Source organism: Balaenoptera ricei, chromosome 3 (assembly GCF_028023285.1).
Source record: "Balaenoptera ricei isolate mBalRic1 chromosome 3, mBalRic1.hap2, whole genome shotgun sequence".
Classification (NCBI taxonomy): domain Eukaryota; kingdom Metazoa; phylum Chordata; class Mammalia; order Artiodactyla; family Balaenopteridae; genus Balaenoptera; species Balaenoptera ricei.
The window spans coordinates 156,434,527-156,450,708 of NC_082641.1; the positions used below are offsets into that span (position 1 = coordinate 156,434,527).

The 16,182-nt window shown below is 39.1% G+C and overlaps 1 protein-coding gene across 21 annotated transcripts in view; it reads right to left on the reverse strand.

The window, feature by feature from the left end:
- LOC132362734 (ELKS/Rab6-interacting/CAST family member 1-like) overlaps nucleotides 1-16,182 on the reverse strand; it is a 187,013-nt gene that overhangs the window by 151,422 nt on the left and 19,409 nt on the right. For all 21 annotated transcript variants that reach the window (XR_009502451.1, XR_009502460.1, XR_009502458.1 and 18 more), the window contains exon 4: nucleotides 12,479-12,647. Coding sequence is in view for 9 of the 21 variants with exons in the window: in XM_059917719.1 (XP_059773702.1) it covers nucleotides 12,479-12,523 (45 nt within the window). In the remaining 12 variants the exon portion in view is untranslated. The remainder of the gene's footprint in view (nucleotides 1-12,478; nucleotides 12,648-16,182) is intronic.

A 16,182-nucleotide genomic window follows, 5' to 3' on the forward strand; every position in this document is an offset into this window, starting at 1 on the left:
ATAGGGACCTCCCTGGTGGCGTAGTGGTTAAGAATCCGACTGCCAATGCAGAGGACACGGGTTCGAGCCCCGGGAAGATCCCACGTGCCACGGAGCAAATAAGCCCGTGCACCACAACTACTGAGCCCGCGTGCCACAACTACTGAAGCCCACAAGCCTAGAGCCCATGCTCCGCAACGAGAGAAGCCACCGCAATGAGAAGCCCGCGCATCGCAACGAAGAGTAGCCCCCGCTCGCTGCAACTAGAGAAAGCCTGCACGTAGCAATGAAGACCCAACGCAGCCAAAAATAAAGAAATTAAAAAAAAAAAAGAAGCAGCAGCAAAGTAGGTTAAGTGTTGCATAGAATTAAGACATGTCTCCAGGGACTTCCCTCGTGGTCCAGTGGTAAAGAATCCGCCTTACAATGCAGGGGATGCTGGTTCGATCCCTGGTCAGGGAACTAAGATCCCACATGCCGCAGGGATAAGCCCATGCGCCACAACTGCTGAGCCCGCGTGCCACAAACTATAGAGCCCACGAGCTCTGGAACCTGCGCGTCACAACTACAGAGCCCATGCGCCCTGGAGCCTGCACACCACAGCTAGAGAAGAGAAAACCTGCCGCCACAACTACAGAGAAGCCCACGCGCTGCAACGAAAGACCCTGCGTGCCTCAATGAAGATCCCGCATGCTGCACCTAAGACTTGATGCAGCCAAAAGTCAATTTAATTAATTAATTCAAAAAGAAAAAGACATCTCTCCAGGAAAATCTCAAGATCCGCCTGTAAGGTTATACTTCAATATACCACCGCAGGTAAATTTCTAAAGTTTCTGATGGAAAATCTTCAGGGCCAGGGAAAAGAAAAACTGAATTCTATTTATCAGTTTCCTAAATAAACTAATAGGACAATAAAGATGAGTATATTCTCTGAAAACCTTCGCATTATGTAAGAAATGGGAATAATTTTCCCAGAGACCAGGTAATAGGAGAGATCATAGTAAGAAAGAAAAGGCATTGAGAGACAGAGCTCTACCAGAAATTTTTAGGAATCCGTATTACAAATGTATGAAGTACAGAGGTGAAATTCCAGGGCGTGACCCTCTGGAAAGGACACTATTCCCCTTTTTCATTCACACCGCTCTCTCAGCTTGGGACCTCTTACCCCTTCCCCATCTGCCTAGCAAACTTTCACACACCTTTCAAGACTCGACTGCTAAGACTTCTCTTAGACTCCTTTCACACAAGGTCGAATCCGGAATGCCTTGCTTTGTGCCCACTGTACACCATTTGTATGGTAACTTCTTTAACTGCTACAACTCTGAGACTCTGAGAGCAGAAACCATCCTCTCTGTGTACTTAGCACAGTGCCAGGTGCACAGCAGAAGGCAATGCTGACTGCATGAATGAGACAGCTGAGGACGCCTGGGAAGACTGGGACGCCCACAAGAACATAAAGTGACTGTGCAACTATCAATGCACTCAGTAAGGGGGGAAAGGAGAGAAGCCAAGAAGATTCCAGTGTATAGAAATAGACACACTGCTTAGAAAGCTAGGCCATCGTGTACATCATCATGTGGCTCACATCACTCTAAGAAGGAATTATACAGAATGATAATGAGTCCAATGGACTCAGATTTTCAAGACAGATTTCTTCTGGATGAAGAACAGAGGAGAAAATGGATTTACAAAGGAACTGTACTGTATAGCACAGGGAACTCTGCTCAATATTCGGTAATAACTGAAATGGGAAAAGAACTTGAAAAAGAATAGTTACATATATATGTATAATTGAATCACTTTGCTGTACACCTGAAACTAACACAACATTGTAAATCAACTATACTCCAATATAAAATAAAAATTTTTTAAAAATAAAAAATAAATTAGACCTGCAAACAAACTGGGATTACCAAAAAAAAAAAAAAAAAAAAAATCCTACAGACAACAAAAGGAGGTCTTCGAATTGTTTGGATAGACATATCAATCTGATAGAGTTTTCTTACAATATACCACAAAAGTCTTTTCTGAGCCTATGCAACATTTTATCACCTACATGGACGTATAAAGAACATATTCATGGGCATCCCCAGTGGCGCAGTGGTTAAGAATCCACCTGCTAATGCAGGGGGACACGGGTTTGAGCCCTGGTCCGGGAAGATCCCACATGCTGCGGAGCAACTAAGCCTGTGCGCCACAACTACCGAGCCTGCGCTCTAGAGCCCACGAGCCACAACTACTGAGCCCACACTCTAGAGCCCGAGAGCCACAACTACTGGGCCCGCGTGCTGCAACTACTGAAGCCCGCACACCACAACTACTGAAGCCCGTGCGCCTAGAGCCCGTGCTCCACAACAAGAGAAGCCACCGCATTGAGAAGCCTGTGCACAGCAACAAAGAGTAGCCCCCGCTCGCCGCAACTAGAGAAAGCCCACGCACAGCGACAAAGACCCAACACAGCCAAAAATAAATAAATAAATTTACTTTTTTTAAAAAAAGAATATATTCATAAGGGTTGAAGGCATAAAACTGAAGGAGATAAACAGACTAAATAAATCAAGTTTCAAAAGATTCTTAAAGATTAGAGTCATTGGCTGAATTTAGCAAAGTAAAATGTAATAAAGAACAAACAATATTAACACCTATTAATATATGCATGGTATATAACACTTCATGGGTTCCAAGGTGCTTTTATACACATTACATCATTTCACAACCCCCCCAAAGTAACTATTATACCCTGTCTACAGATGAGGAAACTGAGGGTTAGTGAGTTTTCCCAATACCACATTTCAGGGAGGGCCAAGAACAGAACATTAATCACCTTCTAATCATCTCTCTTGCAACTAGATCCAAAATTCCAAAGAGTACAAGTATGGAGGAAAAATGAGTGTAGAAAAACAACTGCCATCAGAAAAATTAATCAGGGCAAGTAAGAATAATGGGAGGAACAGCAATATTTCACCGAGGAAAATAAGATTTGGGGGCTGTCAAATATAGGCTCCCAATAGCTAAAAAATCATCCTGCTGAAGGAGGATTACACTTGTTCAATACGGCCCAAGCTAATCTTAACAAGCAAATACGATAAGTAGCCAAATTATGGTTCAAGGAAAGAGGGTCAAAACTGTCCAAGCCATTCATGCATCTTAATTGGACATATCTGACCATAAGCTGAATAAATCCATTTGCCAGACTTTGTAGGAAATTTTCATCCAACGAACAGCTGGGCTTTATCAAATGAGACTCTACATCTGCATCAGACATTGTTTCAAAATATACAAATAAACTTCTAGAGGAAGGTGGTTCTAATTTCACAATTATAAAATTAGGAATGAATTTAAAGTAAAACACAGGAAAAATTCTTTCTCAATGAAGATAGATATGCAGGTACAGAGCAGGTTTTTTCTAGGCATTTTTATTATTCACAATTAAACAAAAGGAAACATATAAAGTATATAATAAGCACCCATGTACCAGCAAATTAAACAGAAGTAAATCTGCCTCCAGGTATTTTGAATATATTTCAAATATAAATATGTATCTATATGTTATGAAGTATGTTAAATTACACACAAACGCATTACCCATCGTAAGAATGAGAATTACCTGAACTACTTAAGATACTCATATATTCTTCCTTATCCCAACCCTCTTCCCTTCCCTACCTCCAGAAGAAATAACTTTGCTGAATTTTTATCCTAAATATTCCCTTGCCCTAAAACGAAAAGAATAATATATTCCACTGTGTGACTATACCACAACTTACTAACTCAATCATTCTGCCAATAAACATTTGCAAAGTATTTCCTCAGTTCTGTTTTGGTTTTTTCCTTAATCCAAACAAGGTTACTATGAGCATTCTTACATACATCCTGGAGTTCATCTACAGTATATGTATCTGGCAGGGTACCCTTATGTTTAGTAAGTGCTTTCCAAAATAGTTGTACCTATTTAAAAACCCAACAGCACTGTGTGAGAAATTCAGTTGCCACATTTACCAACACCTGATACTGTCAGACTTCTTAATTTTTGCGAACACAGCTTACAACGCTAAGTATAAAATGGTTTCTTAATCTGGTCTTCTTTTACATTCCACTGATTACAGTGAGGGTACATAACTTTTCATATTTATTTGCCATGTATATTTCCTCTTATATAAATTTTATTAACACATACACAGGTTGTACGAAAACATGCATCCTGACCTAAGATACGGGTGCATGCATAAACACCAAAGCAAGCGTTTATTTCTGCGAGGGAATGGAGGGGAATACTCTCAAGAAAAGATATGCCAAAGAACTTTGACTCTGTTTGAAATTTTACTTCCCAAGTTGAGTAATTACCATTACTTATTATGTTATTCTCTATGCTTTTTGAATCTCACAAATAATTAAATTATAAAATGTAAAAAGATAATACAAATGCATGGTCAACAAGCAAGCACCCAGCGGACTTCCCTGGCTGTCCAGTGGTTAAGACTATACTTTCCAATGCAGGAGGTACAGGTTCAATCCCTGGTCAGGAAGCTAAAATCCCACATGCCTCACAGCCAAAAAACCAAAACATCAAACAGAAGCAATACTGTAACAAATTCAATAAAGACTTTAAAAATGGTCCACATCCAAAAAAAAAAAAATCTTAAATAAAAAGGTACACTTTAAAAAAAAACAAACAAGCAAGCAGCCAGGACCATTCTTGAAAAAGTGTTCAAAGGAGTTCTTGGGGAACCAAGAATTAAATGAAATGTAAACCTTGGGAACAGGTAAGCCATGGTGCTACAAACAGTGGTAAACATTAAATTCACTTAAACACAGAAATAAAGGCTAAACAATATGAATCACGATTACAGAAAAGACTTTTTCCCCTTCGAAAAGCAACACAATGTAAATATGAAAAGCACTGTGGACTCAGCAAAAGACAACAAAGCTTACCAACAAAAATCAGGAAGGGGGATTCTAAACAAACTAAGTATTTTTCATAAAAAGCAGTCAAAGAAACAGAGGCAGATAAATGGAACAGACCAGAAACAGGCCCAGATTTAAACGACAATTTATTTTTGGCATTTCAAATCAGGAGGAAAAAGGTAGATTATTTAATAAATATTATAATGATGACTGGCCACATAGAAGAAGAAAAAGCTGAATCATTAAAGCCAATATATAAATTTTATAAAACAATTTTTAGGTATAAAGAAAAAAGAAACTTTAAATGTACCAGAAGAAAGCATGCGTGAATTACTTAATAACCTTAGTGGGCATAAGGACTTTCTGAGCATGACTGAAAATTGAGAGGACACAGAGGAAAGGACAACTAAATTTGACACATAAATTCTAAAACAAATACCATAAAGGAAGTAAAAAAGAAAATGACAAACAAGAAAATATATTTGTAAAACATGAGGAAAGAGGCCAATTCACTTACTAGGGAACCCCTATAAATCAATAAGGGAAAAAAATAAACCATCTAACAGAAAAATGTAGAAACGACATGAATATGTAGCTTCAAAACGAAGAAAACCCTATGAAAAAATGCTTAACATGCACTCAAATTTAAATAAATATTAAGCAAGAAAGTAGATATTTTTGGAACTTCCCTGGTGGCGCAGTGGTTAAGAATCCACCTGCCAATGCAGGGGACACGGGTTCGAGCCCTGTTCCGGGAAGATCCCACATGCCGCGGAGCAACTAAGCCTGTGTGCCACAACGACTGAGCCTGCGCTCTAGAGCCCGCAAGCCACAACTACTTAGCCTGTGCGCCTAGAGCCTGTGTTCCGCAACAAGAGAAGCCACTGCAATGAGAAGCCTGTGCACCGCAACGAAGAGTAGCCCCTGCTCGCTGCAACTAGAGAAAACCCACGCACAGCAACAAAGACCCAACGCAGCCATAAATAAATAAATAAATAAATAAATAAATAAATAAATAAATAAATGGGGGCACGGAGAGAGAGGAAGAAAGGAAGGGAGGGAGGGAGGGAAGGAGGGAGGAAGGAAGGAAGGAAGGAAGAAAGAAGGTATTTTTAAATTATCTACCAGGTCACTGGAAATTTTTAAAGGTTTGGCAACAAATGTCTGATGAAGCTGTGCAGAAACTCATCTTAATATATAAAGGCACAAGTTTTTTAGAGAACTGGGCATCCATCAATTTTTTTAGATGCATACAATATCAATTCATGAATGAGGTATGTTTATGTCATTAACTGTTATGCTACTATAACAAATATATAAACAAGAAAAAACCCTATAAATATCTACTTATACAGCTATAGGACATCAGTTAATTATGGTGCAAGTAAGACACCGAAAACCAAGCAGACATTAAAAACAATGAGATAAAGCTACATATAAAAAGACACAAAAATACGTTTATTTTTAAACGAATAAAAAAGTATGATCCCACTTGTCTTTTTTTAAAAATGGTGTGTAACATACGTATGCCTATATATGCATAGATATTTTATAGAAGAGTATACAAATAATTATTAACAAGTTACATCTCTAAGGAGCTGCACTGAGAGGGTCAAAGGATGGGAAAAGATAAGTTCATTTCATATGCTTTTGTACTTTTGAATTTTTTTTTACCTTGAACATATATTACTTTCATAATTTAAAACTAGCTAATTTTTTAATCCACATTGTCATTTCTTAGTGTCTTTTCTTTAGTTGAGGTATAACTGACAGGTAACACTGTGTAGTTTCAGGTGTACAACATAATGATTCAGTATTTGTTTATACTGCAAAATATCACCACAAGTAAGTCTAGTTAACATCTGTTACCATATATACTTATGAAATTTCTTTTCCTGTGATGAGAACGTCTAAGATCTACTCTCTTAGCAACTTTCAAACATGCAGTACAGTACTGTTAACTATATTTAGTCACCATGCCATACGTAACATCACCAGGACTTAATTATTTTATAACTGCAAGTTTGCACCCTTTGACCCCCTTCTTAGTGCATTAAAATCTAGATTTTAAAACAGTTGAGCACATTTACCCAATATTTCAAATATTTCAAAACAAATATATTTCAAATATACTAGTGATTCTACATTCTGCATAAAAATTAGACAAAAAAAGTTTCAGAGGCTAAACTTTTACAATGATTGTACAACACTCTCCCCCAAAGTATACTTCAGAATTATTTTTTCTATTAAAAAAATAATTGTGGGCACACTAGAAGTGAGTAGCAAAGTTACAGCAACAATCTACAGTGGGAATAACCCAGGGATTTACAGCAAGCCAAAACATTAATACACATTGACCAAGAAAAAAAAAGAATACTCAAGTGTATAACACGTTTTGCAAAGCTCATGTGTTTCAAAGTTCCCAATTAAAAAGCAATATAGGGACTTCCCCGGTGGTCCACTGGTTAAGAATCTGCCTTCCAGTGCAGGGGACATGGGTTCGATCCCTGGTCGGGGGAATAAGATCCCACATGCCACGGGGCAACTAAGCCCACGTGCCTCAACTAGAGAGCCCGTGTGCTGCAAACTACAGAGCCCATGCGCTCTGGAGCCCATGCGCCACAACTAGGGAGAGAAAACCCACGTGCCACAACTAGAGAGAAGCCCGCGCGCTGCAACGAAAAGCTTGTGCGCCGCAACGAAAGATCCCATATGCTGCAACTAAGACCTGACGCAGTCAAAAACAAACGAACAAACAAAAAGCAATATAGGGGAAGTTTCTACAAGCTAAACACAGTCTAACCATATATCCAGCCATCATGCTCCTAGGTATTTACCCAAATGAGTTAAAAACTTGTGCCCACACAAAAACCTGTATGGGAATGTTTATAGCAGCTTTATTCATAATTGATAAAAATTGGAAGCAACCAAGATGTCCTTCTGCAGGTAATTACATAAACAAACTACAGTACATCAGACAGCAGAATATTATTCAGCGATAAAAAGAAGTGAGTTATTAAGCCATGAAATGAAATGGAGGAATTTTAAATGCATATAGTAAGTAAAAGAAACAAGTCCTGGAAAGGGTGCATACTGTATGATTCCAAATACATGACATTCTGGAAAAGGCAAAACTGTAAACAGTAAAAACATCCGTGGTAGCGAGCTGGGAGAGCGATGAATAGGTAGAACACAGAGATCTTTAGGCCAGTGAAGATACTCTGTATGACGCTGTAATGGTGGATTCATGTCATTATACATTCAGCAAAACCCACAGAACTGTACAAGACAAAGAGTGAAACCTACTGTAAGCTACAGGCTTTAGTTGATAATAATGTACCAATATCGGTTCATCAATTTTAACACATGTACCACACCAATGCAAGATGTTAATAACGGGAAACTGTGGGCAGGGAGTAAATGGGAAAATGCCCTAAAAATAAAGTCTGTTAATTTAACAACAACAACAAGAAGGCAATAGGGGGTATCTCAAAGGCATAGGGAAGGGAAGAGCCCAGCGGAAGGTGCTCGGCTGGGGGTTGTAGTTAAGGTGGGACAAAACCAGGTGACAAGCAAGGAGGAAGGGGGAAGGGCCGCACCACAGCAAACACAGCACTCGTGTGGCCAGGGAGGGGCTGCTGACCCCGTGCTCCTCTTGGGGAGCTCACAGCGAGCCATTTGTTTGTGTTCTCTGCACTCACGCATTCTCCAAGTCTTGGGAACTGGAACATTTCTCTCTCCCGGCTCAGAAATGATCGGTGGAAAAGGAACCAAAACAAGTACCTCATTATGTGTCAAGATTAATCTGGGAAAACTGTGGGCTGTTGACTGAACTGCTTCTCTTAATCGGCTGGTGCTCTAGCTTTAAAAGTTCCCAGGAGACAACCTGAAATCCAGAATCTTCTCAAAACAGAAAAGAGTGGGGGAAATTCTGAATACATCACCAAACAGTAAGAGCCTCAAGCCTTTGGAAAGAGCCCAAAGGCCAAAAGCAAGACCTGCAGAGCTCTGTCCACACTGGTGGGTAACCTGATGATTATCTAACAAATTCAGCATGTGTCTACCAGAGTTCCAGAAGAGTGAGAAACCTTGGGATTCGTCTGAGTTAGAACAATCTTTGATTACAGCTGAGTCACCTCTGTGTTCTTAATACAAGTAAGACCTGGGGTCTTTTCACTGTGTCTGTTCATGTGATAAGTGTCGCCCTCCAGTGTGAAATGGAAGGACGCCCTTGTTCTGTGGGGAAGACAACTGTGGAAGAAGGAGCTATGAGTACGGAGAGAGCCACCTAGAATGCCCCCTCCAAACCCGTCGGCAGAAGGCCTCTTCCTGGGGGCCTCTAACAGATCCTGAATGCTGCAGAAGCCCCAGAGGCTTGGGATCTGGGACCTTCCAGGAACTCAAGATCTCTCTTGCTGAGGTCCTTTCCATCACCACATGGACCAAAGTCTTCACCAAAGCCTTTGTGCTTCTCACCGTCTTCCTTACCAGGAAGCTCCACACGCCAGCCAACTATCTCACTGGCTCCCTGGCCAAGACCAATCTCTTGGCTTTCATCTTGGTCATAGCCATCTGCATCACATATACCATCACCCACACCTGGAACTTTGGCCAAATCCTATGTGACATCTGGCTGTCTTCTGGAATCACGTGCTGTGTGCATCTCTGCATCACTGCTGTGGACGTGTACTGGCCATCACCAACATCCTGTAGTACAATAAACGCCAGATATGCGGCCTCCACAGTCACCACTGTCTGGGCCATTTCATCTCCATCCTGTCGCTCTTCTCCCAGATCTCCTACATGATCTACTCCACAGATGGTGCCTTCTACATCCTGTCCGTGCGGCTCATCACCTTTCACACGGCCTCCGGAAGCCACCATATCACCACAGCCCAGCTCATCAGAGTTCACTCTGCTCCCTCAACCCCCAGTCTCGCACTCAGCCAGCTCCCCTCTGTCAACCACCTGAAAATCAAGCTTGCTCATAGAATCCTGGAGCAAGGGGATGTTTGCACCTCAAGAAAGGAAAGCCATAATAAAAATAACTATAGCTCTCTTGAGAACCTTTAACTGCCTCTAAACTTACTGTGTTTTCTGGTTTATTTTATGTGGATCCAAAAATTAAAGCTATTTCTATTTTATCAGCAAACAATGGTCCAGGAAACACATCACGAACGTTGAGTCTAATGATGTTAGTACAGCAACTTCTACAACAAAATAAGTAGGCAGAAAGCACTGAAGGCTCTAAGCACTGAAAATGACAGGTATAGAGGCATTATCTTAAAAGAAGCAATAATAATCTAAACCAGTTTTGAAAGTACCTGTGCTACCTATTTGATAACTGTTTTAAGACAAATCAAAGTCTATAACATGACAAATTAGTGAGGCAGCTAGTGTACTAAAAAGAGCACAATTACCGGCCCTCTAGAGCCTACTCCACTGGCCCTCCACGGCGAAAGGCAAAGAGACTAGACAAAGCATAATACACGTCATATTTGTATGATGTCCTGTAGTGTCAAAAAGCTTGAACACATACTACTAATTCTCCCAACAGGAAAGTTGTTGTCATGGGAAAAGCTGCATTTTGGAATAAGACCAACCTTGTGACAAAACCTGAAGCTACCACTTTTTTAGCTAAACAAATTTGTACAAATTTGAACCTCCCTTATGATGTAATATGTCTCGGACTTTGTTGGTTTGGGGCTTGTTTTTGTTTTGGGGGCGGGAAAGGGGAGCATGGGAGAATGGATACCAAGGTATAAAAGTGTTTTATTAGTGAGTACTGAAATAACTTAATGGATTGGGACTAACATTTTTCTATTTCCTTTAAGAAATGGGAGAAGATAGTTCAGAGTATATTTTGTGAAAATTTTGTTTTAGCTGTACCTCTAAGCATGTATACTATACGTTGACACAGATGAATGTAACATATATTTCTTATTATGTGTCATGGCCTAAAAATTTAGCCACTGATTATAACAGAGCAATCAAGATCTAAACTCCACGCCCAAAAAGTTGCAAGGATTAAACAACATTACAGATATAAAGTGGCTAACATAAGTGCTGCCACTCTATTTTTACAAACTATGATTATTCCAGGATAATGAGGCATTATTTCTAACTTCAAACCCCTGTTCACAGTTATTAAAAACTTTTTTTAATGTTTATCTAGTTAAAAATAAGACGTGCATTAGTTTGAAACAACCTTTGGGTTCTAACCAATGTACTTGTGACTTGGCAAAATCCACCAACATTACAAATGCATATCCTTTCACCCAGCAATTCTACTTTAAGTAATTTACCTAGAAATATACTTCACATATGAATAAACTAAATATGCACATTTTTAAAATGCAGCATCATTTTACATAACAGCAGAAACTTTAAGCAGACTGTCCATCAGTGGAAACCTTGTAATAAACCGTAGCACATCCACACAGGTGCTGCTGGTAACAATGAAGAAGCCCCGGAAGAAGTTTCAAAATATATTAATGGGAAAAAAGGAAAGGAAAGGAAAGGGAAATAAAGGAATGGTAACATTTGTGTTTAGAGAAACATTTTTGCTTTATATGGATTATGCATAAAATGTTTATGGAAGAACACACAAAGAGGTAAACAGAAAAAAAGAGAATACGTATTTGCCTGTGTATATGTAAACTGTGCCTGGAAGCGTATACAAGAAACGGGTAAGGGGAAGTGAGCAGTTGGGGGTAAGGTGAGAAGAACATATGTATAAAAATGTAAAGCAAAGTAGCATCCACTAACAAGATACTACAGTCACCCATCTAGAGTGATCAAATTTTTATGTTTACTCATTGAAAGCAAATGAAAACCAAATTAACAGAGGACAAATATTGAACATGGTCCTCTGTACACAAAAGAAAAGCTGAATTTGAGGTTTAGTGAAGAGAGTTTTATTCCTGGGCTATTGTTAGAGGTTAAAAATAAACTGGGACAATGTCAAATATTTCTGATCTATCCCCTCAGTGGAGAAGAACAATAAATACCAGTGTCTACTGTAACTATTATCTCAAAGGTACCCTTTAATTTAGCTAAAAGGGGGAGGGGAAGACAATTATTAGTACTTCCCTTATTTATTACAGTGTTAGCCTCTTTCCAGTTATGTTTAAGGTAAAATAGGAAAGAAAGTCTTCCTTTCCTTGACATATGTAGATTAGATGTCATTATAGTAGCATGTGTTTCTATTCAAAATTGCAGTCTTGCAAGAATCCCGGCCCACGTACTACACTAATTCATGGCCCTACAGTTGCCATACAAGACAGAAGATTAGGAGAGGTAGAAGAATGCCAATGCAAATACTCTGGCAATTTACAAGGCACTTTTCAGAGACAGTAGCACGGAAAATACTACTGAAGATACCAAACAGTGTTTACTTCGCAAGTTTAAAAACTGAATATACAGAACAGTTTTCACAATCTACCTCCTGCAGCAATGGTTTCAATTACGACCTGCAAAAATATAAACAGAGGAATGAGAGAGAAACTCTGATAGCACTTAGGTACAACTCAGTGGTAGGAATGAGGACGTGGGTCTGATGCGGGACCCTGGGCTCAGAACACCTGCACCTCACCTTCTTCTGAAGGACATTAACTTTCCGCTCCTTCACATCCAGCATGTCCTTGAGGTCATGGATCTCTCCAGCTTGTGGTCCCCTTCTCCTCAGCCATGTCCTGGATTTGTTTTGTCTTCTTATTCAGCATGGTTTCCTTCTCTTCCAAACGCAACCCCAGAGCATCCACCTAAGAATATAACATTTTTACAAATGATTAATTGAAAAGAAAGGAACGTAATTCCTTCCAAATAGATGTGTACAGTTGCCTAAATGATACTTTTAGAGTAAACTTTCATTAGAATCAAATAAAATACCACTCTAAATACAACTGTGACTATTTAGAAACGAAACCCTAAAATTTTGTGAGCACTTCCATGATAAAATAACATTTACATCCGTTAAGTTACGGTGTAATCAAAATAAACAGATCTGAATAAAGGGGACAAAATTGGAGAATTTATATAAAGGGGTTGAGTTGAGCTTTGCTACTTCTATAAAAGTGGTATAATCTATTATGTTTCTCAAATTTAGAATCATTTGGAGGATTTAAACAGAATGCCAGGCCAAGCCACCAGTTTCTAATTTGGCAGGGTTGGGGCTCAAGAATCAATATTTCTAACAAGTTCCCAAGTGATGCTACACTGCTTTAGAAAATCTAAAAGTAGAAAGGAAACCATAAGCGTCACCAAACATGACACTTGCTGTATCAGAGAATACAATCTAGCTGCAGCTGACAATCCCATAATGCACTTAGAGATCTGTAAGGCAAAGCAAGGTCTACTTTCTGATCTCAAGACTAGTCAGCTAAAGCTTGGTATCCAGGTACCTTTATCACCAAAGTTTCATACCATCCATTAGATATAACTTTAAAATAATTAGAAATCTAATATAAGTACTTATGTTTTCTTCCAATTTTGAGATACAACTGACATACGGCACTGTGTTAGTTGAAAGTGTACAGCATAATTATTTGACTTCCATGCGTCATGAAGTGATTATCACAGTAAGTTTTATGAACATCCATTGTCTCATACAGATACAAAATTAAAGAAATAGAAAACAACCTTTTCCTCATGACGAGAACTCTTAGGATTTTCTCCCTTAAGGACTTTCACATATAACACACAGCCGTGCTGATTATCTTTATCCTGTTGTGCACCGCACCCCAGTACTTATTTACCTGATATCTGGACGTTTGTACCTTTTGACTGTCTTCATCCAATCTCCCCTCCCCTGATTCCTCACCTCTGGTAACCACATATCTGGTCTCTTGTTCTGTTTGTTTTTCAAGTATAACTGACCTACAGCCCTATGTTACTTCCTGAAACACAGCAGTGTAAGTTGATTTTACTATACATTTCAAAAAGTCTATTACAATACGTCACCACACAATAATATTCCATAGTTACTGACTGTATTCCCCACACTGTACATTTCATCCCCTTGACTCATTTACTTTTGTAACTGGAAGTTTGTCCCTCTTAATCTCCCTCACCTACTTCTTTTCTCTCCCCATCCTCCTCTCCTCTGGCAACTACCTGTTTGTTCTCTATATCTATAATTCTGTTTCAGTTTTGCTATGTTTGTTCATTGGCTTTTTAAGATCCCACATAGACGCGAAATCACACAGTATTTGGCTTTCTCTGTCTGGCTTACTTCACTTATTAGCATAATGTCCTCAAGGCCCATCCATGTTGTCACAAACAGTAGGATTTCCTTCTTTCTCATGGCTGAATAATAATATACACATACACAGACAACATCTTCTTTATCCATTCATCCACTGATGGACACTTAGGTTGCTTCCATATCTTGGTTCATTAATGCTGTAATGAACATAGGGGTGTATGGATCTCTTATAATTAGTGTTTTTGTTTTCTTCAGATAAATACCCCAGAGTGAACTGCTGGATCATACAGCAGTTCTACTTTTAATTTTTTGAGGAATCTCCATACTGTTTTCCATAGTGGCTGCACCAACTTACATTCCTACCAACAGTGCACAAGGATTCCCTTTTCTCCACAGACCACAGACTCACCAGCTCTTGTTATTTGCTGGCTTTTGGATAATAGCCACTCTGACAGGTGTGAGGTGATATCTCATTGTAGTTTTGATTTGCATTTCCCTGATGATTAGTGATGTTGAGCATCTTTTCACGTGCCTGGTGGCCATCTGTATGTCTTCTTTGGAAAAATGTCTACTCAGATCCTCTGCCCATTTTTTAATCAAGTTTTTTTTTTTTTTTGATGTTGAATTATATGAGTTCTTTGTATATTTTGGACCCCTTATTGAATATATTATCTGCAAATATCTTCTCCAATTCAGTAGGTGGTCTTTTTGTTTTGTTAATAGTTTCCTTTGCTGTGCAAAAACTATGTAGTTTGATGTGGTCCCACTTGTTTAGTTTTGCCTGTTTCCCTTGCCTGAGGAGACATATCCAAAAAAAATTACTAAGACCGATATTGAAGAGGGTACTGCCTATGTTTTCTTCTAGAAGTTTTATGGTTTCAGGTCTCACATTTAAGTCTTTAATCCATTTTGGTTCTTTGGTTATTTTCTTAAATTAATTTATTTATTTTTGACTGCGTTGGGTCTTTGTTGCTGCACGCGGGCTTTCTCTAGTTGCGGCGAGCGGGGTCTACTCTTTGTTGTGGTGCGCGGGATTCTCATTGTGGCAGCTTCTCTTGTTGTGGAGCACGCGCTCTAGGCACACGGGCTTCAGCAGTTGTGGCACGCGGGCTCTAGAGCGCAGGCTCAGTAGTTGTGGCACACAGGCTGAGTTGCTCCGTGGCATGTGGATCTTCCTGGACCAGGGCTCAAACCTGTGTCCCCTGCATTGGCAGGAGGATTCTTAACCACTGTGCCACTAAGGACGTCCTTTTAATCCATTTTGAACTTGTTTTTGTGCATGGTGTGAGAGAGCAGTCCAGTTTCATTATTTTTCATGTAGCTGCCCAGTTTTCCCAACACCGTTTGTTGAAGAAGCTGTCTTTCCCTCACTGTATGTTCTTGGCCCTTTGTCATAGATTAATTGCCCATATAAATGTGGATGCATTTCTGGGCTCTCTATTATGCGCCATTGATCCATGTATCCATTTTTGTGCCAGTACCACACTGTTTTGAATACTGTAGCTTTATAATATAGTTTGAAATCAGGGAGCATGATACCTCCAGCTTTGTTCTTCTTTCTCAAGACTGTTTTGGCTATTTAGGGTCTTTTGTGTTTCCATACAAACTTTAGAATTATTCTAGTTCTATGAAGAATGCCATTGGCATTTTGTACTTATTTTAGAATCTATTCACAGCAAATTTCATTAAACATACTCACACACCAAATTCTTTTGTTTTTTTGCTTTCCCACTAAGGATTTATAATTCAGCAAATAGTTACACATTTGATTACAGAAAAACAGGGAGGTGGGTTTCTTTCTGTTCAACAAAAATGTAACATGAGTCACACATGCAAGCCACTTCTGAAATTTTTAATTTTCTAGCAGCCACATTAAAAAGTGATAAAGGAACAGGTAAAATTAATTTTAATAATATATTTTATTTAATCTAATATATATACACATTATTGTCATTTCAAACCTGTAGTCTATATAAAAAAACTATTAACAAGCTATTTTACGTTTCTGTTTTGTACTAAGTCTTCAAAGCCCAATGCATATTGTAATTGACACGTATGTCACATCTCAATTTGGACTTGCCATGTTTCAAGTG